We start from the raw sequence: 27,886 nt of genomic DNA on the forward strand, positions 1-27,886 counted from the left end.
TCTTGTATTTCAATTGTTCATTATTTATTTATTCATTCATTTAAAATGTTTTTATTTATTTATTTTGAGAGAGAGAGACAGAGAGCATGTATACAGGGAAGGGGCAGAGAGAGAAAGGGAGAGAGAATCCCAAGCAGGCTCCACACTGTCAGCACAAAGTCTGATGTGGGGCTCAAAACCACGAACCATGAGATCATGACCTGAGCCAAAATCAAGAGTTGAACACTTAATCAACCAAGCCACTCAGGTGCCCCTCTTATTTATTTATTTATTTATCTTTAAAAACCCCAACGATTGTAAAGAGAAATAACCCTGGATATTTGAATTTCCCAGGTTGTTTGGACTACACATAAACAGAAATTTTCTATATGCCAAAAAAAAAATCAAGAAAGTATGTATTATAAAACTTCCTGAAATGTAGTGCTAAGTTGCTAACATCTGTCTTCTGAGAGTGATACTCTGATTAAGTCAGGGCATTAGTAATGTCCCTTTTATCCTACATATTATTTCCACTTATTGTGACAAATTAAAGTCTGTTAGTTAATGAGGGCCTCTTTTAAAATTCAACCCAGCAGTCACAACTTAGTGTAAATTAGGTTTTAATTAATTGATTTCCTTCTAGTGGAGATTCAGGTTTCTCATAGACAATAGAATATTGATCATGGTGGAAAAGGCTAAGAATGAGATGCAATTCTAGAGCATGAGGCTATACTGAGAAGGTGAGATCTTAGCAATCTGACTGACTAAAGTGGAAATTCTTAGACACTTAAGAAAACAGCATGTGCAGGGCACAGGGTGGCTCAGTTGATTAAACATCCAACTCTTGATTTCAGCTCAGATCATGATCTCATGGTTAGTGGGTTCAAGCCCACATTGGGCTTCATGCTGGCAATGCAGGGCCTGCTTGGGATTCTTTCTCTCTTTCTCTTTCAAAAATAAATAAACACAAGAAGAAAAAGAAAGAAAGAAAGAAAGAAAGAAAGAGAAAGAAAGAAAAGAAAGGAAGGAAGAAAGGAAAGGAAAGGAAAGGAAGGAAGGAAGGAAGGAAGGAAGGAAGGAAGGAAGGAAAAGAAAAGAAAAGAAAAAAGAAAGAAAAGAAAAGAAAAAAAAGAAAACAGCATGTGCTTCCCTGGGCGGTGCATGTGTGCATGCATGTGTGTTTGGGGAAAGACTTTAGAAAGAAGGAAAAAGAACCCCCAAATGTTTTCTTAATTACTGAAATTTTGTTGATGCTGCCCAAAGTGTCTTGGAAAATCATTTCCTGTGTGGCCTTTGGTAGATTGTGGGTAAGTAGCCTCGACCAGAGGTCAGCAAATTATAACCCACTGGCCAAATCCAGCTCACTGCTTACATTTTTTGGCAAATACAGCTTTACTGGAATACAGTCATACTCACTCATTTATACGGAGCTGATGACTGTTTTCATGCTACAACAGCATAAGTTTAGTAGTTGCAACAGACACCATACTGCTCACAAAGCCTCAAATATTTATTATCTTTCCCTTTATGGAAAAAGTGTGCCAACCCCAGAGGGTTCCTCAAGGAACCAAGGTTCCCAGGGGAACTTGAGCACCAAAAATTATATATGGGAAGCAATAGAAGCATTTAAATTTTCAATTGCCAGGTAAAAGGTACGTTTTTCATAGTTTTTGCTCCTTATTATAACAAGGTAATTCCAGTGCCCTCCTCCCTGCCATATTTCCTTTCTTATTATGCTAATGGCAATGTGATTACAAATTGGTTTATTAGTTTCTTATCTATGTTTCACAAAACAAAGCTGTGAATAAAGTTCTATGGTAGCTACGCTTGATAACTTCTGGGCATAACGATGCTATTTATCACTGTGGCTTTAATGACTATAGATTACTTTAAGAGAGTTTTCTCATTTCACATGCAATAATTATATGAAGTAGAAGTCTGTCAATTAGTTATTTATAATTGCAAATTTCACCAGAGTTTCATGTTAAGGAAAAACTTACATCTTCCTTCATTTAATAGGGTGAAGGTGGTCAGGAAAATACTTGACTTCTGGTAATTGGCTAGGACCCATTTTTTTAAAGTTATAAATCATGACCATGCAAGGCAAAGCATTTTTTTCATAGTACAGGAGGTGTTGTTACCTTTGGCCCTGGAAATCCTTCTCCTGGTAAGCCCCTCTCTCCTGGTGCTCCCTCAGGACCGCGGGGACCCTGTTTGGATAAGAGGGAATGAGGAACAGGAAAAGAGAAAGAAAGAGAGAATGGGAAGTGGGGAGAGAGATAGGAGGAAGAAGGAAGAGAGACAATGGTTATATTTTAGTTCACATGGGCATGCAATGATATAGTCCTATTTATGTTATTAGTGAGAATCCTAGTAAATTCCATACTGATCAGCAGAATTGTAGAGTTGTGAAGAAGAATATTCCCATTGTATTACTCATTCCATTTGATTGCATAAGATGTTCTATTCTGGTGTCCTCATATTAGAGGAAAATGGAAATTAAGTGATGCTTCGGAATAAGGATTAGGAAATAAGTCCTTTGAGGGAAGTCTAAAAATCTAGCCACTGTGTGGCCTGGAGAAGGTTGCTGAGTGATTAAGTAATTTAAAAACATCAGGGGAGCCCTGTGAAGAAATCACTGCACAGCTGCTTTAAAACATCGAATTCTGTTTACATGTGTTTTAATTTCTATCCTGACAAATTTGGATTCAAACTTGAATTCTTGAATTCTTTCGAGGACTGGTTGAGTCCACTGGGGCTTTGTGTGCAAATAGGAATCTTGATAGAATCATGCAGGGGAAGCATGGTTTTTGATCTCAGTGATTCAAATTAAAAAGTCCATGTAACTATTCTTCAGAAAGTCAGTCAGACGGTGAAGAGTTCTCACGTAAGTAAAGAGAAACAACACACTCTCTGGCTTTGAAGTGGACCGGCAGGAAACAAACTGATTGAAAAAGAAAAGACAACAGCAAGATATTCAATTAAAGTGGAAATTTTAAAAGGCTACGAATTTTCCCTCTCTTTATTCTTGGCCAGAAGGCATAAAAGTAGAAAAGGAACTAACAACAAGAACCTTAGAAGCACAGATAGGAGCTTTTCCTCTAATGGATGTAAAAGAAAAATAATGAGGGCTTGGTTGCCAGAAAGTGAGCCTAGGACAGAACAAAGTCTACCAAGTTGCCCAGCAGCTCCAAAGCCAGCAAATGGCAGACACTGTGAATGATCTTCGGGCTTGATACACAGTAATCCGGGATAATTTAAGAGGTGCTTTCTACTGAGCCTGGGAGCAGAGCTAGGATTCAGCATTATGCTAATCAGTGACTGATCACAGTTATAGATTTATAAAAAAGAAAGCTAATTGTATCCCGTGTTCAAATTTTTTTGCCTTCCCCTATTATTGTATATTTTAAAAGACAGTCTTCTTCAGTATTTATGCATAACCAATTTCATAAAGACTTTAATTAAAGAAAACAGCTAACATTTAATTCAATTTAAATTGCTATGCTTATGGGAAACCTAGCTTTTAACAGTCCAAGACCTTAATCAAAGCACTAATATCCATGATAGCTTACTCTAACATTAGAGTGATTAACTAGGGGAAAAATAAATATAAGCATGAAAACTAGATTGCAAATAAAAGAGTAAGTGCCTAGCTAACATCATATGCTTTAACCAAAAAAAAAAAAAATTGACAAATGATTCCTCTTCCTCAATGATAAAACAAATGAAAATAACACAATTTACATTCAATGCAAAGAAGTCTTTTTCCAGTTCACTCAATTTTTTCCATTCATTCAGCAAATACTGACCAAATGCCTAGTAAGTGCCAGGCAGTGTGCTAAGTTCTGGGAACAGCAGACAGACCTGCTCCCTGGTCTCCTAGAGCTTACAGGTTTTCCTGACAATTATACTGTCATATGGACTGAGGGTCAAGTCCCAGCTCGGCTATGTGTTAGCAGTGCGAACTTCGACAAAGAATTTAATCTCTCTAAAGTTCAGCGTCCTCATCATGATGGTGGTAACAATAGTACCTACCCGAACCATGAGTATTAATATATGAGTTAGGTCAGAGAGACTTAAAGCTCTTACATATTGAGCACTTAATAAACATCTGCCATCACTATCGAAATTATTTTATTTGAATCTTGTGATGGTGAAGAATGTCCTTTCAGGGCATTATGAATAAGTTAGCCTCGGGGTGAATGGTTTACAGTAAGCAATATGGAGAGAGGGCTGCTACGTGGCATAAACACCCAACCCTCCTTTCATCTCTGCATTTCTAGAGTACACCAGCCAAGATGAGACTGAAAACATTGGAGGCTTTGATGAGCCATGTGTTCCAAGCTGCAGAGAACAGAGAACTAATACTTGTGAGTAATTGCTTAAAGGCATTTAAAACAACAGTGATCCAAAAATTAATTATTGCCAACTGTCAGAGGAACAGTCTGTATTATCAGAGTATTCTCATATTTTACAGCAAAGCAGAATGAAAGGTGACTGCTTGGTTAAGAGAAAGAGCAGGTACTCAGGTAGATGAACTATACTTTACTATGACAGAACCCATGGATTATTTCTAAAAGACAGAAATGCTTCTATAAAAAACTCACAGTGTCCTTTTCAAAAGCCATGAAAATCAATTATAATTATGGCATACTTATTTGATTTCTCATGAATGCCTCTAATAAAAAAAATATAAGGACTGTTATTATCAGTTAACACAGTCTGATCAGTGAAATGCTTTATTTGAGACATTAATGAGGTAAAATGTGATCATCCATTATCTTATTACTTTTCTTAATATTCTCACTAGTGTAGATAATCAGTAAAAGTGGTTTTAATATACATTTCAAGCATTAAAAATAACTGTGCTAAATAATAATAAAAATTGCCCATAATATTCAAACAGTACTGTTTATATAATTTTTAACTTCAAAGTATTTATAGTTCTACTTTAGTGGGTATTTTTTACTAACAATGTTCTCAATATCCTTGTACAAAAAGAAAACAACAAACAAACAAAAAAAACCTGACACCGTTTGAAATAATCCAGACAAAGAAACAAAGGTAAGAGACTTTCAGCAGAACCTTTCTCAGTCCCAAGGTAAGTCTTTATGTTACTTCTAAATAATTCAGAAACTCAGTGTTGGATTTTTATTATGACATTTTGGTACAACATTTGCATACATTATTTGCGATCCTCCCCATCTTTGTAATGATTTCAGTTCCCACTTGAACTGCAGATTTCATGGTGTCTTTCTGATTTGTATAATTGTGGCTTAGAAAGCAAATAAACAAGAACTTCATGTTCTAGCAATATTGTGTAAACTCTCTACCTATAAACAAAAAGGCAAGTAATACAAATTTTCTTTAAAATAAATTTTAAAGGCAGAGCTGAAATCCAAAAATAAATAAATGAGGGAAGTCACAGGGCTCCAAAACAAAAAGAGCTGAACGCTAGGGTAGTGAGCATAGAACTGATGCTGTGGTTGTTCTGGGTGGAAACGTGTGATTGTATGGTGGAAATAAGTCTAGAAAACCGAAGACAGAGAACCAGGAGCAAAGATTTGGCTCACTCAAAGGAAAATGAGGAGAGTATTAGACCTGAGATCCCCACAGAAAGCTAGGACCTTCAAAGTTACTTACATATTGTCAATGAAAGGGCAGGGTTGAGAAAAAAGCCATTTAGTCAACACAGCGATATGAAAGACAAGAATCTTGTCTACCCTCACTTAGGCTCTAAATGGGCCTAAAAATTCCAAGCCTGCTCCAGTGCTGTGTATGGGTTTGTAGTTTTAACTGCCATCACATAGGTGATCCAGGAACACCTAGTCAAGACATTAGTATCAAGGATATCCGAGGAGTACCTAAGAGGTGTGCATGCAAATTCCTTTCAAATACCCTCCACCCAGAACACTTAAGATTTTCACAGGTAAAGACCTGATGACCATGAATTCAGATGCCAGAGTACAAAACATATAAGAAAACAATTGACAATGAATAAAAGTGAGCCTATATAACATACATTTTCCCAAAAATGTCAAATAATAAAATTATAAAATAGAGACCAAAAAATGGTCTCTTTGAATGCTTAATGGTCTAATAATAGGAATATAAAATACAAGAAGGGAATATTACACTAAAAATATAAGTATAGTAAAACAATTATTAAAAAATGAATTCAAGGGATTCACAGATGGCTCAGTCAGTTAGGCGTCCGACTTTGGCTCAGGTCATGATCTCATGGTTCAAGGGTTCAAGCCCCACGTTGGGCTCTTTGCTGACAGCTCAGAGCCTGGGGCCTGCTTCAGATTCTGTGTCTCCCTCTCTCTGCCCCTCCCCTGCTTGTACTCTGTCTCTCTCTCAAAAATAAATAAACATTAAAAAAATTTTTTAATAAATAAAAAATTCAGTGTGTGGGTCTGTATCTGGGTTCTCTATTCTATTCCACTGATCATGTTTCTATGATGTCAGAACTGCAGTCTTGATTGCTGTAGTTATGTGAATAAATCTTAAACCCTTTCTTCAACTTTATTCTTCTTTTTGCAAATTGTTTTAATTATTCTAGCTCCTTTGCCTTTCCATACAGATTTTAAAATAATCTTGTCTACACCTTTAAAAAAATCTTACTGGGATTTTTTAAAAGGCTTGCATTAAACCTTATATTAATTTAAAGAGATTGACAGCTTTATGATGTCAAGTCTTCCAGTCGATGAATATGGTATGTCTCTCAATTTATTAAATATTCTTTTATTTCTTTCATTAGTGTTTTGAAGTTTTCAGGATATAAAGCTTATACATGTTTTATTTATACCCAAGTATTTCTATTTTTAATGACTATAAATTCTATTGTATTTAAAATTTTTATTTCTGTTACTGGAATATAAAAATAAAGTTGATTTTGCCTGTTCTATCTGGTTAGGGTTAGATTTTTGTTTTTACAGTTCCACATCATATGGCATTTGCCCTTCTCTGTCTGACTTATTTAAATTAGTATAATGTCCTCGAAGTCAATCCATGTTGTTGCAAATGGCAAGACTTCATTCTTTTTTATTATTGAATAGTAATCCATTATATATATATCCAATAGTAATCCATCATATATATGTGGATATACTCTATAAATATATCACAATTTCTTTATCCATTTATCCATCAATGAACACTTAGTTTGTTTCCCTATCTTGGTTATTATAAATAGCAATGAACATGGGATGCATATGTCTTTTCAATATATTAGTGACTTTATTTTCTTTGAATACCCACAAGTGGAATGGCTGGATCATATGGTAATAGAATTTTTAATTTTTTGAGGAATCTCCATACTGTTTTTCACACTGGCTATACAAATTACATTTCCACCAATAGTGCATGAGGGTTCCCTTTTCTCCACATTCTCAACCATACCTGTTTTCTTGTACTTTTGATAATAGCCATTGTAGCAGGTGTGAGGTGATATCTCATTTTGATTTTGATTTGCATTTGTCTGGTAACTAATGATGCTGAGCATCTTTTCATATACCTGTTGGCCATCTGTACATCTTCTTTGGTAAAATGTCTGTTCAACTCTTCTGCCTGTTTCTTAATTGAATTTTTGTGTTATTGTTGAGTTGTATGAGTTCTTTACATATTTTTGATATTATCAGATATATGATTTGAAAATATTTTCTCCCATTCAGTAGATTGCCTATTTTGTTGATGTTTTCCTTTGCTGTGCAGAAGCTTTTTAGTTTGATATAGTCCCAACTTGTTTATTTTTGCTTTTGTTCCTTTTACTGTTGGTATTAAATTCAAAACATTATTGCTAAGACCTGTGTCAAGGAGCTTACTGCTTATGTTTTCTTCCAAGAGTTTTATGATTTCAGGTCTTATATTCAAGACTCAAAGCCATTTGAGTTAATTTTTGTGTATGGTGGAGGATGGTGATCCACTTTCATGCTTTTGCATGTGGCTGTCCCATTTCCCCAACACCATTTATTAAAGAGACTGTCCTTTCCCCATTGTATATTCTTGGCTCCTTTGTTGGAAATTAATTGGCCATATATGTATGAGTTTATTTCTAGTCTCTCTATTCCATTCCATTGTTCTGTGTGTCTGTTTTTATGCCAATACAATACTGTTTTGATTACTGTAGCTTTGGAATATATTTAGAAATCAGAAAGTGTGATGCCTCCACCTTAGTTCTTCTTTCTCAAGATTGCTTTGGCTATTAGGATCATTTACGGTTCCATACAAATTTTAAGATTGTTCCATTTCCATGAAAAATGCCATTGGAATTTTGATAAGGATTGCATTGAATCAGTAGATTGTTTTGGGTAGTATGGACATTTTAACAATACTAATTCTCCCAATCCAATACAGTTGTTTTTATTTTTACCTCAGTGAGTTAGTTACTATTCTTTTCTGGGAGAAGAATGATTACTTGAAAAGCTAAGAGAATTTCTATACGAGAATAGTCATGTTTTATTCATTTCTTCTCCAGATCTCTTGATAGAAACACTTTTTTTTCTTCTGCAAAAATAGTAAACTTCAAGGCTACATAAGTTAGAAGCTGCAAATAACACAGGTATCACCTGTCTACCTTCATCAATCCTACCCATAAATTAGCTTATGAACAAGGTCCTATTCGCAGTGATTTTTCATGGTTACAGGAAAGTCAGTTACAAAGTATAGACCTATGCCTAAATCCAGTTCTCCTATATCCTAGGAAATTTTGACACATGAGATCTCTTTTCTTCTTGGACAAGCTGATCAATCTAGTAAAAGATTATGGTAAGAGAAAGCCAGTCGTATATGTCACATGTGTATGCGTGTGGTTCTACCAAGTGGTATGAAAAATAACACTCATATCTGGTCCTTGCATATTTATTGTCTTTTGTTGTCCCAAAGATACAAGATGGCTTAATTTAACCATTTAGTCTAACTACAAAGAGCAAATAAGAACTGTATTTGTCCTTTTTATTCCATCTAGAATTTCTTGATACTTACTGGCTGGCCTGGTTCACCAATGCCAATCGGTCCTGGAGCCCCTGTTCTTCCTTCCTGACCTCTTTCCCCCTAAAAGAAAGAAATAATCAAATGAAGGTTTGAGTTTTAAAATAAAGAATAAACATACCACAAGATACTCTGGAGATTTCAACAAAAATAAAGGCAAAATAGTCAAACTTTTCACATTCATAAAGATAAAAAAAATTCTGGAGGAGGAAAAATGGTTTGAATTTAAGTGAACACAACTTTTAGCTTTCAGAAGCTATTGTGTAGTATTTGGCAGGATAGACTGTATTCGATTCATTTTTGGTTACGGAGATGACCAAGCAAACAATGCTTGTGCTGTTCCCTGCCCCCCTTGCCACCATCCTGGAATGTTACCCACTCTGTTCCATTTTACCTCTCTTTTCAATTCTATTTCACACTTGATCTCCTTCAGAATCCTTGTCCGATAACTCTGCCAATATAAACTCCACTTTCTCTAGAGTCTCAATATGCTTATTGTTTAAATACCATCCGTGGTGATACTTGACTTCATTAGAAGTGCACTGTTTTGTGCTGCTCTCTGTTTTATTCCTGCAACAAAGTCTTATTGTCCCAATGACATAGAAAAGCCATTTAAAATAAGCACTTTTGCTCTGTGACATCCTACATGATGCAGAGCACTCCAGGGTGTTGGATGTTCCAGTACTTTCTAGTTCCCTAAAAACCTTTCTATCAACACTTACTTGTTCAGTGTTGTGGTCCTTCTGGTTTCTGCCCTTCTATGCTTCTTTAGTGTGAGAAGATGATAGTTTATGTGTTAAGATGCTTCACATCCCAATAACAATTTTGCATGTTAACATTTACATTCCATGAAATTAATAGAACTAGATGTACATTGGCAACAAGGTGGGTATTTATTTGGAGACAAGACAAATTTTTCATACCAATCAAATAAAAAATACATTGATTTTTCTTGTGGTAACTGCCCCTGCCTGGAGCACTGCAGTGTCCAAGAACCCAGACTGTAAGTACCTTCTGCAGGCAGCCTCTTTGTATCTAGAGGTTAAGGTTGAGTGGATTCAAATCATAGCTTCTCCAGCCCAACAATAAAATTAATACTCATAAATAGGGAAAAAGACAAGAATCTTTACCTTAATTCCTTGCTGTCCAATACCGGGAGCTCCTGGAGGACCATGAGGACCAGGGGGACCTGGTTCACCCTACAAGAAGAAACAGTTATATGTTAGGTCAACTCAACAGTATTTGTTGAACAGCTCTTAGAGCATAGTGCTGTGGTAGGAGTTTTGAGGGCAACAGTGAAATCTAGGACACAGTCACTGCCCTCAAAGTGTTTATAATCCAGCTGGAAGGACAACAAAGACTCAGGGTTGAATTAACCACTGAACGCAGTGGTCACAATGTCTAGGGTCCATGAAAATGTTTCCACTTTAATGTTTAAAATCAGAATACAAATTAAAAAAAAAATAATGGATATATGACAATGAATTCATTCTGGATTAAATTTGTCTTTATCCTAATTCAGTTGTAATGTATAATTTTTAGCTTTTTTTTTTTTTAATGGAAGAAGAGGCCCGCAAAAGCAAACGTTTTCAGGATGCATGTTGCACTGCAGCCCTCACTTGTTGTTCAGCAAGTCTTTATTATATGCTTCTGACAGACACATTTGTCTCCTACCCAATGATCATCCCCTGCCCTCTTTCCTTCCCTGCTGTTGGAACTCTGATCTGTTCATGTCAACGGAAAGCTGTTCTTTATACTCAGGGTCACAGGATGAATAATAATTGGTTTAATGCAAATCTACCATCTCCTGTTCCTTTGCCACTGGTTGGTTCTTTGGGTCAGTACCAACCAATGAGATGTGGTGACATTATTAGGTGCAAAGAGAAAAGATTTTGCCCCCGCCTCTTCTTTCCTACTTGGAGATGCAATAGGTATCTTGTAAATTTGAGGCAGCCAATCTCTTGGCTGAATGCCAACCATTGAAGAGGACCATGCAGAAAAACATTTTTAAGTGCCTGGCTCCTGGAAAATCTCATTGAACTTGATCAAACAAAACCTCATTGAGCTACCCACCTTCAAACCTTCTGTTTACTAGAAGTGGCTATTGATTACAATTTCTTTTTTTAATTTGTTTCTGTTTACAGAAATAACATACCTTCATTATAGGAAATTCACCACATATTGAAAGGCATACACACATAGAAAATTTTAACTTATCTGTCTATAGCTACTATTAATTTCTGGGGCATTTCCTTCTAGTTCTTTATGTACACACATACCTCTAATTTATGGGAAGGAAGGTTTCTGAATACTGTTGTGTTTGAGTTAATGAATACTTGCTATTTAAAATTTCATCCAACTTACAGATTTCTCTCTTCTCTTCAACCTTGTATTAATTAACTGTAAAATGGGACAAGAAGTTGAAACAATCCTTCTCCAGACTGAGGGAAACAAAAGAATTTTCACCCATGTTAAAGCCTCAATTTTCCCTGGAGGCTTGTGATTTTGAAGGGGACTCTTTAGTGACTAAAGCAATTTCTATTTATATGGTAGAGGCCTTACTTTAAGGAAGTCTGTGGACTTTAATCAATTGTAAAGGGGGGAAAGAAGAGACAGGAAGAAGGGTCAGAGTCAAATCAGCCCCCCAAAAGATAAGCCCAGGCTCAAAATCATAACAAAGAAAACCTGTCTCAAAATCAGTTGATTGTGAGAGTTTATGATGTTTTGGCATTTAAGTGGCTTGTATCTAACGGTATCTTCCTTCAGTTCATTCTTGTAATAAGTCAATCTGGCAGAAAAATAAACTTGCATTTTTCCCTTAAAATCAAAGTTTTACGTATTTTTCTATGCATATTAAATTTTCTGGAGCAGCCAGATAATTGCCATTCTTATTTTTCACATGTTCTTGGCCATGGAATTTCTCCATGTATAATATCAGACATAAAGGCTCTCCCAGATTTGAAGCTGTCTTCTTGATATCAAAGTTTGATTTAAGTACTAGAGAATATTCCGTTTCCTAATGTAGATTCAACATTTTCATTTCAAAGAATCTTTTCCCTACAACTTCTTGTGCTACATACATCCTTATCTGTGTGAATGGGTGACAGCTTCCGTCACTCAGCAAAGGAATAGCAAGCATTTACTATGTGGACAGTAATGAAGTAAATATAGAAAAGTTTAGGACATAGTCCCTAAACCCAAAGGACTAGTTTAAGAGGTAAAACACACCATTAAAATAATAATAACATAAGGCCTTAAGTTCCCTTTTTCTATTCATTCCCTGCCCCATTTATATTTGTTTGGTTCTAAAATGGATCAGAAGGCTTTTAAATATTATGTTATGCTATATTATTTTAATTATATTATATTATACTGTATTATATTATATTCATAGTATATATTATTATATTATATTATATATATTATATTATATTATATTATTATATAATATTATATATTATGTATCACTTTTCTGTATTTTGATCTAAAATAAATAAGAGCACAGGTTGGTGAGAAGGTTTCCTCTAACTAGGGGCAAGGAATTGGTTCCATTGTTAACTTGAAATGTGTATATCAGGAAAATCAATAGAAGAGCAACTATCTTACCCTGAAACCCATGAGTTTCCTTTAGCCTTGGTCAAGTACCCATAGCAACTGAGCAATTTCTCTATATTGCTTTTTTTAGGGAAGTTACAGGGATCTGAAGGTTGTAAAGGAATCTCTTTCCTTTCCTCAAGACAGCTCAGTAGCAACATATCTTCACATTTTAGTTGCGTGAATTTACTTTTCAGGAGCTCAGCACCTCCACATAGGCCTGCAGACCAGCATTGGCCTACAATTAATGTTTATCCCTTTCATACTTCTCCTTCCCCTTTCCTACAAAGTTTCCTGAGGTGGTAAAGAAAGTGGTCCTGATTGTAACATAGCATTGCTGGGTAAGAGAACAGGAAGAGAAGAATCATTGAGAATACTCACAATGATTTTCTGGAAATTCACCAAGGCAACATAGCTCTAGTAAGCCTCCAGGCTTGATTCCTTTTCTGCCATTATTTCTACCACAACCTTCACCAATAAGCACAAATACACAGAGAAAGGTTGAATGGCCTCAGTACTACTTGTTATTTCTCAATTTCACTTTCTTTGACCATCAGAGACATATACAAAGAAGATTGAGTTAAAGTGGATAGCCCTGGAGGTGGTCTGTTTCACATGACTTTCATATGAGTGTAAGCATGTGTAGGGGCATTGAGGAGGCTGGGTAAAACACTTCGGTCTTTCTCACAAATTAAGGATGCTAGGAGCACCTGGGTGGCCCAGTTGGTTAAGCATCTGACTTTGGCTCAGGTCAGGATCTCGAGCCCTACACCATGATGGCTCAGAACCTGGAGCCTGTTTTGGATTCTGTCTCTCCCTCTCTTTCTGTCCCTCCCCTGCCTGCACTCTGTCTTTCTCTCTCTCTCTCAAAAATAAATAAACATTAAAAAAATTTAAAAAAAAGAAATTAAGGATGTCTGTGCTATGGCCCTCAACATCGAAGGAAGCCAATGTTTAATAAAACCTAGCATTTCTAAGCACTGCCCTGACACTTTATATACATTATGTCACTTAATCTTCTAACAATTTTAGGAAATGGGTATTTTTCCCTATTTTATGATTTGGGATATAATCGCTACTTTTTAATCAATTTTTCAGTATGCATAGAATCACAGAAAAAAAACATGGCTTTTTTCATTCGGTCTAGTTGAATTCTGGCTCTATAATTTACTAACAGTTTGAGCTTTTGCAAGATATCCATATGCAAAATGAGGATAATTATATCTACCTTGCAGAGTTGTTGAGAGGATTCAAGATATTATCTATAAAACATCTAAGTCATAACTAATTATATGATCACTATTTAATATGTGTAGATTCAATTGTTATTCATCAGACTTTCACTGAGTACCACCCTCATACTGAGTACCCAGTTACATAATTATAGACATAAATCAGATCACACCTGTACTTTGCAGACACTTACAATCTGGCTGGAGAGGCACATGAATATAAAAGAAAATATAAGCATGTGAATTAGCTATAATAAAGATATTAACAGAGGATGACAGACTCTGTGACACAAGTGTTTAATTCTGTCTTAAAGAATGAGAAAAGTTTCAAATAGTAGAGGAGATATTTTCTCTGAACCCCAAAAAAGTAGGAATCATATCTAATCTGGCATAAAAGAAGAGGAACAAAAGTTAAGGAAAAGGAAAGTGTTTGAGGAATAAAATGATGTGAAATGTTCTGGGGACAATAAACAGCTCTGTGGGCTCAAACGGACAGAAATAAGGCAACAATAGGGTCACTGTCTAGAGTAGAGCCATCCACTAGAAATATACAATGGGCCCCATATGTAATTTTATTTATTTTTTCACATATGTAATTTTAAATTTTCTAGTAGTCACCTTAAAAAATTAATAATAACAGCAGCACCTGTGTGGCTCAGCCAATTAAGCATCCTACTCTTGATTTCAGCTCAGGTCATGATTTCATGGTTCGTGAGATCAAACCCTGCATCAGACTCCATGCTGGGCATGGAGCCTGCTTAGGATTCTCTCCTCTCTCTCCCTCTCTCTGCCCCTCCCCCAGTCACATGCATGCACATGCTCTCTCTCTCTCTCAAAATAAATGAATAAACTTTTAAAAAAAAGTAATAACATAGTTTAGTTAATTCGATATATCTAAAATATCATTTCAGTATGTGATCAACATAAAAACCTTATCAATGATCTTATTTATTATTTTTAATACATGTCTTTGAAATCCTATGTATATTTACCAATTATAGCACATCTCCATTTAGACTAGCCATATTTCAAGGGCTCAATGGCCACATGTGACTACTGTATTGAACAGGGTGGGTTTAGTGACTAAGCAGGCCAGAAGCTTAGGTCAGAACCATGGAGAGTACCAACATACAAGTTGGGTGGGAATGGAAGAACATAGAAATGTCTTGTGGGGAGTTGAGGAAGGCAGTCTGAGAAAAAGAAATGGGAACTCACAAACGCAGTGTGATAGAAGTCAGGAAAGGGAATTTCAAAAGAAACCCGTCATTTCCAAAGACAAACTCATACTCTTCCCCTCACGGAACCTGATCACCTTCCAGCATTCTCTATCTGGGAAGAGCACCACAATCCCTCCATGAGTCAAGCCAAACAAGGAGTCATTCTTGACATCTCTCACTCTTTTACCTACCACGTGTAATGTATTGCCAACTCTTTTCAATATGTCCTCTAAATCTCTCTCAAATCTATCTACCATTTTTAATCCCCTACCATGCCTCTGTAGTCTACTTCAAATTAATCTCACCTCTTGCACAGATTACAAAAAAGTCTTTAGTACCCTACACACATACATTGCTGCGCATTTTAATTTATTCCCCTCCACCCCCACCATTACTGCCAGTCCAATCTTTTGATTTTTAATGTGAATGAAACCATTCAAGGCCTTTCCCTTTGCTCTTAGTGGAAAAACAAAGCTCCTTACAAGGCTTGCGAGCCCCTGCATGGTGTTGTCCCACAGTCTTTTCATTCCCATCTGTAACTAGTTGCTTCTTCACTCACCACCCTGGCAGCATTGGCCTTTGATCCGTTCCTTGTCCTTCCTTGCCAGGCCCCCTTCTGCCACGGGATCTTAGCATGTGCTACTCAGTCTATCTAGGATGTTCTTACCTCCCTTCTTCCCTATTTAATCCTTATTCATCCTTCAAATCTTATTTTAAGCAGCACAGCTTCAGAGAAGGCTTCTCTGATCAGGTGAAATCCCTATTCTAGCGGCACTGATTGCACCATTTTCTTCTTTTTCTGCGTATTCATTATAATTATAATGTTGCATTTAGTTAACATCTATCCCTAGACTGTGGGGAGGATGTCATGTGAGTTTGCTCAGTTTTGCATTGCCAATGGTTAACTAATGGATAACATTCACTCAACCATCCATGCAGCAGACATTTACTGAGCAGCAACTTGGAAGCAGGTGCTGTGCTAGCTGCTGGAGGTGACCAAAACAGGAAACCAAACAGGTCTGGGCTGGGGAAGCTGGAAATCTAGAAATGCTCCCTTGGGGTTCCCTCTGGTTTACTTAGGTTTCAACCAAGAGCAACTGTACATAAATTACAAAGTGATTTAAAGTACCTATTACACAGTTTCTCCTGAAAACTTATGCAGACACAATTAAACTTTTTTTTTTTTTTCAGTCGAAGTCACAATGAAATCCCAATAGACAGACTAAGGTTACACTGTATGGGAAGCTCAGCTAAAGAAACCCAACATGCCTTATTCCTGGCACCAGTTCTAACCAGAGTCAACATCTTCCTTGCCCTAAGATAATAAATAATGAAATGTTGTTCAAAATTCTGAATTTTGGGGGGACAGAAATTTACCTTTTCTTGAATAATTCAGTTATGAACAATTTAATCATACTTTAGGATCTTAACATGAGAACAACATTTTAGCAACTTCTTTTTTTATCATTTCCCAAATATGTGTAGCACCAACTTTAATATTTTAAGTCTTATGACAAATATTCTCATACTTTCCTAATGGAGGAAAATGATGCAGAATGGTTCAAGTACAGCCAAGATACAGTCTTATCTGAAACTCAGCACAGTGATGACTGCATACAAAGATTTGGGAGAAAAGCAAAAAAAGGTCCTTTTTTGGGGAGAAAGAAAGAAAAGCAGGTGTTAGGAGGCAGAAAACTAACATTTATCAAATACTTGATAACTCAAGCTCTATTTTTAATACCTAATTTCTCTTATTTCAGAGAAGTGTTATAAGTGGTTTATTTTTAGAAAACATTTTAGGCCAGACTTGTTCTACATTAATAAGAGAGAGTTTTTAAAATACTTAACTGCTTAATTATTGTCAACACATATGGCACTTACTATGATTAAATCATATAGTCTTTAAAATGACTCTTTAGAGGTAGGTGCTATTATTAACCCATGACATGAATGAGAAAACTGAGGCATGGGGAGGATAAGTACTTGCCAAAATAATGGAGCTAATACAAAATAGGGCTTTGTTTGAACCCCAGAAGTCTGGTTTTAGAGCCAGTGCAAGATGGTCTCTTGAGACTTTTCGATTCTTTTCTTGAATTATTTCAAAAATCACTTGATTGCAGACTAAATTCATATCTTTGTTACAGGATGAAAAACACAAAAGTCAGATAGCTACAGTCTACCCGTTGTGTAAGATCCATCATATGAAGACAGAGGATCTCTAAAATAAAATGCAAACCATGAGAAAATATACTTTTACAAGCCAATTCACATTTCATTTCAGACATTTAAATCTACCTGGGTCAGTGTTCTCACTAAGTGAGTAGTAAAGGTAACATAAATTATAATTGGCAGTCGTGTAATCACACAGTGTAGGTCTACATATAAATCAGTTATTAACCAACTGCACTGAGTTAGAAACCATGATTATTTGAAATCTCCAACTGTAATCTTTTTTGAATATCATCTAGTTGGATAAGAGAAAAGACCACAGTCCCCATATTCCACTTATTCATGCTTTTCAAAAAAGAAAAAAAAACATAATAACAAAAAAGTGGTGAAAATGTAATGAAAACTGTACCAGATTTTAGTAATTCAACTCATTTTCTTGATTGCTATTAGGTTAAACCGCATGAAATTGATAATATTCAACCATGGTTAACCTACAAAAATGACATTCATATGATTCAATCTAATAGGAAAGTCATACTTCATCATATATAATAAAATATAAAGAATTGTGTATCATTGTCCCTAAGAGGAAAGTCTGCTCAGCGGCCCATCAGGATAGCTTTAAAGAATCCCAGCTCTGGTGGACACTCTTTGGACTCTCCCAACACAAAATGACTCACTGGAAAATATTCACTGTGATCCCTACCCATGAATCTGAGAACAAGGACATTAGTTTATTAGAGAAGATGGGTTCATATGATCATATGATATGTTTCTTTAAAAACTTACACTTGGAGACTAGGTGCAGGAGAAATAAGGAGAGTTATTATTTGAAAGGTACAAAGTTTGTGTTAGGATGATGAAAAAGCTTTGGGCATGGGTGGTGGTGATGATTACACAACATTGTGAATGTATTTAGTACCGCCGAATTGTACACTCACAGATGGTTAAAATGATAAATATTATGCATATTTTATCACAACAAAAAAGGCTTACCCTTGGAATAAACTTTATACTCCCTGTTGCAAAGCTATTGCAACTTTCTTGGATTCGGGACAATCGTGTGATTGTTTTTTTAAATTCTGACATCCCTCAGAAGACACTGCAGTACCTGATTCTGTTCCACATTAGTGCCCAGCTTGCCTGGGAATTGTGGGTTAGACTCAGCACCTTTATATTGGCAGCATTTTGGGTTTGGGTTTCTTGATCCATCAGAGTCTTTACCTTGACAGTTTCTGTGCACATGCATGCACATGCACACGTGCATGTGCACACACACACACATACACAGTATAGCCCTCCTGCTGAGAACCATATGCATCAGAGATTTGGGAATGAAAATCATCTGCCTGAAGCCATTGGCTGACATCCCATATGTTCTGGCAGCCTCTTCAAGTTGTCACTATCAGCTGTCTCATGTCAAATGAGTTAATAAGCTCATTTAGACTCCTGGTGGGCAGATGTGCATGTAGGTCAAAGCCCTTTTCGCAACAACAACTGCTGGATTACTAATGATTTTTTTTCCCTTTAATTAGGCCCAGGACAGAAATAGCATTTAAACTTTGACCCCTCTGAAGAAAAAATATTCACATAGTTTGGCAGGTTGGTTCCAATTCTTCATTAAACATATTTTTACTTACAATTGTAAAGGGATTCTTCCCTTTACAGTGCTTTACAAGCATCACAACCTTGTTCAAAGTTGTTAGCCTGCCAGGGGCACCTGGATGGCTCAGTCTGTTGAGCATCTGACTTCAGCTCAGGTCATGATCTCTTGGTTTGTGAGTTTGAGCCCTGTGTCAGGCTCTGTCCTGACAGCTCAGAGACTGGAGTCTGCTTTGGATTCTGTGTCTCCCTCTCTCTCCAACCCTCATTCTCTCACACTCTGTCTCTCTCTCTCTCAAAAATAAATAAATATTTTTAAAAATTAATAATAAAAGTTGTTAGCTTTCCAGGAGAACGAGAAGGCCCATTATTGGTTTTGGACAATTGGGAAAGCTGACATGTTCAAGTACCCTGACTTAAAATGCTTTACATGAAGCAAAAAATGTAGTCATTCCGTTAAAAGAGCCATGAACTTAAAAAACTTTTCTGTTTGAGTAATTACTCCATACCAGGATTGTTGATGTCTGTGTATGTTTCACCTGATTTACGTCCTATAAAGTTTTAAGGAATTATATCCTATTTTAAATCATGATTTTTTACAGATGAAAGCAACATCATGATGTCAGAAGATTTTGTTAGGTTTTTAAATTGTGTGAGAGCTGAAATAAAAACTACATAAATGCTTGTTGGAGGAAGAAGTTTAAAATTCTTCATAGTTGTTCATACCTGTGGTGTTGAACTACTCCCGAACCATAAGTGAAATATTAGTTATGTTTAGTAGGTTGGTCTACAAAGCTAACGTTGAGTTGAGGAAAATATTTAAATAATGAACAAAACAAGAAAGTATTTTTAAATCTACTAAATCTTCATTAATGATATTTCGGTTCCTGCAAAAATAGTTATAGAAAACATGAGACTTTAAGTTGTACATTTGAAACTGAAAAAAAAAAATTAAGTCCCAAGTCTTCTTGCCTCTCTTAGAAAAAAGTGGAAGTATATGAACACATTAGATTATTTAACACACAAGAAGCTTTTCATGGGTTATGTCAACACTGTTCTGTTTCCCTTTATTATCCCAATATCTTGGAAGAATGGTCAGAATTCCTGGCTTTTGTACTCTTCTCCTTTGTCACCTCCCCAATATCTCTATTGAAACTGCTCCCTTAAAGATTTCCAAAAACCTCAAAGTTGACAAACTAAATAACTCTGTTGGGCTCCTGCCTGTTTCACTTGTCTGCAGTTTAATACTGTTGACAACTCATTCCATTTAAATACTCATTCATCCATTCATTTAACAAATACTTCTTTGTTACATATAACTTTTTCTTTCATGTGATAGTGGTGCCCCTGACCCACTGTCACTACATCTTCTGCTTCGGGTTTTTTTTTAAAGTGATGGACCTGCACACATTTGTCTAATTCTCCTGCCAGTGGTTCATATCTGAAAGAAGTCTAGCAATGTTTAAAGGTATAATGCATGGAAGCTAAAAGGAACTACTAGCTACCAAAAATATCTGCATGTACATTCCTGGTAGCTATTGCAAAGGTTGACATCCAGCCCTCTTTTCAAAATTGAACTCCTTTTGGGGGCTCCTGAGTGGCTCAGTCAATTAAATGCCTGACTCTTGGTTTAGGCTCAGGTCACGATCTCACAGTTCATGGGTTTGAGTCCATGTCAGGCTCTTCACTGACAGAGTGGTGCCTGCTTGAGTTTCTCTCCCTCTCCCTCTCTCTCTCTGCCCCTGCCCCACTTGCTCTCTCTCTCTCTCTCTCTCTCTCTCTCTTTCTCTCAAGTAAATAAACTTTAAAAACTAATTTGAAAAATTAAAAAAAAATTAAATCGACTTCTTTTCATTGAGCATTTTGAGGAAAACAGGATGTTGTGTAAAGATGTTTACTAGGTTTACAGTTTCAATTTTAGGATTTGTACATTTGACTCTTATTTACTTCTTCAAAAGATTACCAGCTACTTGAAAAACATGTACTGTCCTTGGAAGCGTCCAAAAAATGAGGTGAAACCTTAACAGAGTTGGATAAGGAAGAGAAGTGTGTCCAAGAATCATGGTCTGGTGCAGAACCATGGAATGATCTAAGTGTTTGATCTGCCCTCAGTCCTCTTGAAACATAGGTTCCCTTTATTCGTTGATATGAGCTTCTTTGTTTATTTTGAATGGATGGAAGAATGTTTGATTCACTGGGGATTATTTACACTCCCCATATCTATTTATTAAACTGGAAAAGACTGGTACTATTTCTCTGTGGGTTTTCATAACATCTCAGAAGTAAAAGTGGGTTAAGACAAAGTCTCATATATAAAAGGACTTTGTGTTTCCTACACTTGAGTGTAGCACAAGAGGAAAAATCTTAGTGGAGAAAAACCCTGCAAGAAATAGATGAATGTCCTAGAGTAAAACAATGGAAGAGGTTAGGAGAAGGGAGATAATTAATCCATTAAGATAAATTAGTATATAATATAATCTCATGGTATTTTTCATTGTTTGAGGATTAATGTGCGGTACTTTGATGTGGGAAAGTACATCAGGGATATTTCCTAGTGCTCTTTTGGCCTTAGCACTGAAGCTCTAGGACTAGGATATGTCAGCTTGTCACAAGCTATTTTCTGTTCATGCCACAGTGGGCAGTCATTCCTCCCAGGAGCACAAAGAGGGTCTTGGAAAGAGCCAATATACATGAAACTTGAGAAGGAAATACCCTTCAAAAATAACATCAGAAAGACATCAAGAAATGGCAAAAATTACCTAATATGGGTTTGACACACCCAGCATTCTACTGTGTTTATTTGTATAAAACTGATTTTGTAATTTGTTCTCTGTGAATTGAAAGGCCTGCCAATCTTGAGCCATTTTTTTTTCTAGTTATTAGAGGGCCCATTCTATGGACAGAAGGGATTGCAATCTAAGCCATCACAATAGCCATTTGATGTTGGTGTAGGGCTCTTGGGTACTCAATTTTTACTCAGAAAAAGCACAGCGCTCTCTCCGGAGCATAGCTCTCTCCAGAAAATAGCATTTTCCATTTGGTCCTAGGGATAAGGCTTCTCAGGCGCTTGTGTGATTATAATACTGATTTTGGAGACTGACAGGATGTTGTTCTTCTGAATGCCATTGCATGATCTCCATATATGGGGGAGGCTGAGGTGGCCTCAGAGCCACAGCTTCATTCTGAGAAACATCTGTTTTGTTTCAAAGCAACAAGAATAGGAGCTACTTTACATGTGGAAATATTAATGACAGAAATGATTCATGAAACTGGGCCAGAATCACGTTTTTCCTTGATTTATCACATGCTATTTTTTCCTTCTGTTCTTTGACCACCTTTCTGCAAACCACTTGATGAAGAACATCAACTACTAGAGCAATAAAATGGGACTATAGCTCATGACAGAGACCATTCATAAATTCAAAGATATATAGAGGCCCCATCTAGAAATCCATATGTAATCTTTCCAAATGTTACAAATCTGAGGGTTTTTATTTTAAGGTCCCCTAAGAGACAAAATATTTGAAAATGCACATCCCTAGTTTCTTTTTCCCATGTGATTACCTTCCTTCTCTTCCTGTACTTTCAGATGAACATTATAATCAAATGGAAATACACCTCTCAACAAACAGACTGGTGTTTCCAACCAGAGTACATGAGAAGAGGGACAGATGCAATTTCCATACTGTCCAAACAAATGCATTTATTTCAGGTCAGCTATTGAGGAAATTCAGCAATGTTCCTAAGGAGACAAATACAATATGTTGGTTCAGAGCATACTGGCTGGGTTTGAATCCTGGCTCTGTCCCTTATTAGCTATGTAGATGTGGACCCATTACTAAACTCTCTGTGCCTGAGTAGCCTAATCTGTACCATGGGGTAAGACTAGATCATGCCTCAAAGGGTGGTATTATGTTACATGAATAATTAGAACTATATATCTGTTGGGGTAGCTGGTGGCTCAGTCAGTTAAGTGTCCAACTCTTGGCTTTGGCTCAGGTCATGATCTCACAGTTCATGAGTTCAAGTCCCACACTGGGCTCTGTACTCACAGTGTGGATCCTGCTTGGTATTCTCTCTCTCTCTCTCTCTCTCTCTCTCTCCCCCCACACACACACGTGTTCTCTCTCTCAAAATAAATAAAGAACTATATATCTGTATGTAGTAAATATACACTGTTATTGATTATTTTTTTTAAACGTTTGTTTATTTTTGAGAGAGAGAGCACAAGTGGGAGAGGGGCAGAGAGCAAGGGAGACGCAAAATCTGAAGTAGGCTCCAGGCTCTGAGCTGTCAACACAGAGCCTGACAACGGGGCTCAAACTCACAGACCACGAGATCATGACCTGAGCTGAAGTCAGACGCTCAATCACCTGAGCCACCCAGGCACCCCTGTTATTGATTATTATAGAAGTTTCAAAATAAATAATCCTCCCAGTGCCCATTAGAAAATACAGAATTACTGGATTTTAGAGTTTTTCTGCACAAATTGCAATAGCAATTTCTTAAAAACATTTTGTGATAAAATGGTAATAGATGAAAAGAAGTGTCATTATAAACATAACATTATTTGCAGATTGAGGAAGATATAGTATATTAAGTCTTTAAGATTTAGAAGTACATTCTGAGACACAAGATGAAATTATTCCCTGAAACCTGACTTTTAAGATAATACACAAATAAATGTATAAAATTTTTAAAAATTTAATGATCAATGCAACATGCGTCTCTACTTGACAGATCCAAAGAGAAGTAGAAATTAGTAATAGTCTTGAAGAAAGAGTTAAGAGACTCTTAAGAGTTAAGAGTTAAGAGACCACTAAATATGTGACCATAAACCACAAGGAAAAAGAAAAACTCACTACTACCTCACTTGCCCCTAGCAATCCAGAACATTCTCTAGAAATTGACATCTTTTCAATTGGCAATGAACTTCGTGTATTCACCTGGCAGTGAATTTTGTGACTAAATCCCAGTGGTAATTTTATGTCACGTATCCTTTACCACAATTTAAAAAAAATTTTTTTAGAGAGAGGACCTTGGAAAACTCATGAAGTCCTCAAATACTTTTGGAAAAACTACTCCTTTTATGATGATGTGAAAGTCAAGCATGAAGTGTTATTACATCAGAGCATTACAAGCTCCCCTAAACACTCAACTGTATTTATTCTTTCTGAGAATTAATCCACTGGTGAAATTAAAAGCTATATTCTGTTTAAATAAATTTATGAGACATAAAGAGAAGTAAGTGAGCAAATGATGACACCTTTTTAGGGACTGCCACTAAGCATCTCCCAAAAGTACATGCACTGTCCTCAGTCCTGCATGGGCACTCCCCAGAGCTGATGAGTCTGGCTGTGTCTCTGCCTCAGGCAAGCCATTTGATATCTGGACTTCACTTCTCATTTTCCAGAATGAAAACCTTGGGCTAGTATGATCTCCTAATATACCTGGTGGCTCAAACGTTCTGTAATTCTATCACTGTTGCAGACTCCAGCACTGATACCTGATTTGAAGCCTCTTTTTCCCAAGCATGAAAATGATCATCTTAGGTAACCAAAGAATCCTAGAAATAAGTGTGGACCGTCAAAATGTTTTTTATTCTTGCTGCAGGATTTTATCTACTGCCAAAGCAATTTTATAAAAACTTCTACTCAGTATTCAAGAGATACATTTCTTTTCCCCAGAGAGAATTAATCATAGGCAAGGACTGGAAAAGGCAGTTTCCCCAGATGAAGCTTAAGCACACTCCCGCTGAGAAACTCATTCTATTTTAATTTGCCAATTAAAAGTGGCCTGGGAAATCACACATTGTTGTTATCTCATTAAAAATACTATACTTGTCACTCTCTTTGCTCTCTCTGGAAAAAGAACACTCAAGTAGCCCAGCTGCTCCCCACAGCTTAAATTTGATAGTACCCTTAAAAGATTGGCTTTATCTAGGGTCCATTGAGGATGGCACCTTCTGCTGTTATTACTGCCACGAATTCCACAGATCTCTAGTCACTGACACTATTTATTGGATATTTACTATATCCATGAAATTTACTAAGCATTGAGAAGTTTAAAAGGTACTAAAAAGCTTGTATTCAGCAAATTAATGGCCACTTTCATTGCAAAACAGAGCCTTGTATCAAGGTCTTTTAAAGATCCCAGCCGTAGCATCTTTTGGTTCTATTTGGCTCTTATTTGATCCCTCCCCATCTGTCTTGCTGATCAGTGGAATGCCATTACAAGCATGGTACTGATGGTTGAGATTACACCCCTGTAATAATTTTTAAAAGCTCAATCTTTGTTGGCATGACAGTCACAAATTTCCTACTCTTATAAACTATATATTGAGTTGACATCATGTATGGGGAAATAGAATGATTTGAATTGGTTATTTGTTACTACTTCTCAGTTTCTAGTGAACCATAAAATGACTATAGGGCAGGAGACAGATGGAAATACTGCAAAGATTTTGAATAATGGCCTGTATTTAATAATGCCCCTCTGAATAATGTAATAATAAACGATAAAGTCATGCCACTGACTTCCTGCATGTACTTGAACATGATTCTGTGTATATACCTGCAGGTTATTATGCATTGCCAAAGATACATTCTCAAGGAGTCCATTGACTTCTGCTTAATAAAAACATAAATTACTATAGCTCACTGGGGGAAAGGCACTCTGCCTGTCTTTACTCAGAGGGTATGATTACCTTATTGCCTTGAAATCCCTTCGGGCCTGGATCCCCTGGAGGTCCACTAATGCCCTGCTCCGAGGTGAAAACCAACAATTAGTTCTATATATTAAAGGCCAACCAAGAAGGAATTATTCATTAAGGTCCCTAGAGATCCTGAATTTAGAAGTCAGACTAAATATCTCAGAGTTAAGTTAGGGTTAAATGTGACTGAGAAATGGAATGAGATAAAATTCCTCCTGTCAAATAGGCAGCTTCTAAAATAGTATACTTAAGCTGAGAACAAACATTTATTAATGAGGTGTTTGCTTTCTAAGCCTGTTTCCAACCTTATCCCTGTGCTGGACACCCTTGTTAAAGAATTTTGAATGAGCAACTTTTTTAAATATCTAAGGCATTTATAACTGGAAGTTGGAGCTTCCAATGACCCTGTGATAACCAGAGTTACTGCCCTGTGCTGACACAATTCCAGGCCAGAGCAAAGGAGTTGATGGTTAATTAGATGCTGTCTGGGAAATCTTGAGCCAAGTTACAATTTTCAGTAGACTTTTTGAAATACATAAATGAACTCTTCATATACATACATCCTCCCCCCCATGAAAACTTTAGACTGGGCAAGTCCCCAGACTGGGAAAAAACTGATCTAAATTATTTTCTGAAATCCATGGAATATGTCTAACTTAAATAAATGCCTTCAAAATCTTTTCCATGCTATTGAACATTAAGTATTTATAATGAGCATTCCATGTTTTTGCATATTAAGTACTGTATCTAAATTACACATAGTGTAATTAGATAAAATGCATAGTTCTTCCAACTATATTATACTAGCAAAGCAAAAATAGTTACATCCTTCTTTTAACTGCTTTGACTTCACTCATCTTCCTAGACTCGAATTTTTAAACTTCTATCTCTCTACTAAGTAAACTCACCTGCTGGTACCTATCTTTGGGGAGCCTGAATTAGTCATTCAAAACATTAGGGCAGTGATTTCCAAACTTTGTTGCACATTGAAATCACCTCGGGATCTTTAAAACTACTGATGCCTGTCTCCAATCCCTAGACATTCTAATTGAATTGGCAGAGGGAGCAAATGGGCAAGCAGATTTTTAAAGCTTCCTAGGTGATTCTAATTCAGATATAGATTTGGTTTAGCCTCCTTACCTGAAGTCCTCTGGGTCCCTTTGGTCCATACGGCCCTAAGGATCCCTGTGGAATAAAATTAATGGTAAGTTGCTCTAAGTATCCATCTTCAAAATGCAATGATTTTAGGTAGAGGAGAAAAGAATGTGTTCTCAGTGATGACCAATCTTCCCACTTTATCCAAACAGCAAAGCAAACCGATACATTGTCAACAAAATGATCCTAAATAATAAGCCAATTTGAGGTCAGATTTTCCTTCAGTAAGCTCCACGAAAACAGTTTTAGATGTAAGTCCTTCACCTGTATATTGAAATTTTGGTCAGAGCAAACAATTTATTCCTTACAATTCCTTAGAAAAAGTACAGTTGGTGGAATATTGTTTCTTTCCAACAAGGCAAAATCAGTTAAATTAACAATTTAGTGAGTTTCCACAATGTCTAGATCACTCTTTTGCCCATCTTCAAGACATGCAACTTGACAAAACACTGTTTATACTCAATACTCTCTAATAGAAGCTATTTCAATATGTTCCATAACTAGGAAACCCTTTGAAATTTATTTTTATGAGAATATAGTATAGTCTAATCTCTCTTTTCTCAGATTTTCATTTTTCTGCTTAGCAAAATATAACCTGTTCACAATAGACACACCTTGGCAATTAAAGGAAAAAAGTAAAGAAACAGAAAAAAATCACACAGAAGCAACTGCTATTAACATTTTAGGCATATAGAATATTTTTCTTCAAATAATTGATTCAAGTGTGTATACAATCTTGTGTCCTACTTATTTGGTCTTCCATTGTATCAAAAATATTTTTCCATGTAATTAAAAACTCTTAGTAAATGGAAAAATATTCAAGAATATGTATCTATTATAATTTACTTATTTCCCTAGTTTTGGCATTTAAATTGTTTCTGATGATTATTTTAAATAATATTATAATGAATATCTTTGTTTATAAGTCATGTTCAACTTCTGAAAGATTCCTGAAGGTAATGTCCTGGAAGAGGATGACAGACACAGAGATGATGAACACATTCAAGGCTCTCTCGCTCTCTTTTGTGTCTCACACCAATACATGGGAAGAAAAAGCAAAGCTTCCCTCCATAGTTTGCTCAGATTTCCATTCTTACTACCTGAGTAGAGAAGTGCATCTCCACCTTAACAGACACCCCCATCAATGCTGAGTATTGTCTATTATCCCAGTGTTTGCTAATTTGATAAGTGAAATAATATTTTAATGTGTTAATTTCACTTCTCTGATCGCTGAT

At 36.3% G+C, this 27,886-nt stretch overlaps 1 protein-coding gene across 1 annotated transcript in view; it reads right to left on the reverse strand.

Moving 5' to 3' along the window:
- The window catches only part of COL28A1 (collagen type XXVIII alpha 1 chain), a 176,179-nt gene that overhangs the window by 114,731 nt on the left and 33,562 nt on the right, over positions 1–27,886 (reverse strand). The window contains exons 10-14 of the mRNA XM_047850690.1: positions 26,637–26,681; positions 25,491–25,544; positions 10,101–10,169; positions 8,965–9,033; positions 2,121–2,189 (exon numbers count right to left, since the gene is read on the reverse strand). Of these exons, the coding sequence (XP_047706646.1) occupies positions 2,121–2,189; positions 8,965–9,033; positions 10,101–10,169; positions 25,491–25,544; positions 26,637–26,681 (306 nt within the window). The remainder of the gene's footprint in view (positions 1–2,120; positions 2,190–8,964; positions 9,034–10,100; positions 10,170–25,490; positions 25,545–26,636; positions 26,682–27,886) is intronic.

The sequence above is a fragment of the Prionailurus viverrinus genome, chromosome A2 (genome assembly GCF_022837055.1).
Source record: "Prionailurus viverrinus isolate Anna chromosome A2, UM_Priviv_1.0, whole genome shotgun sequence".
NCBI lineage: Eukaryota > Metazoa > Chordata > Mammalia > Carnivora > Felidae > Prionailurus > Prionailurus viverrinus.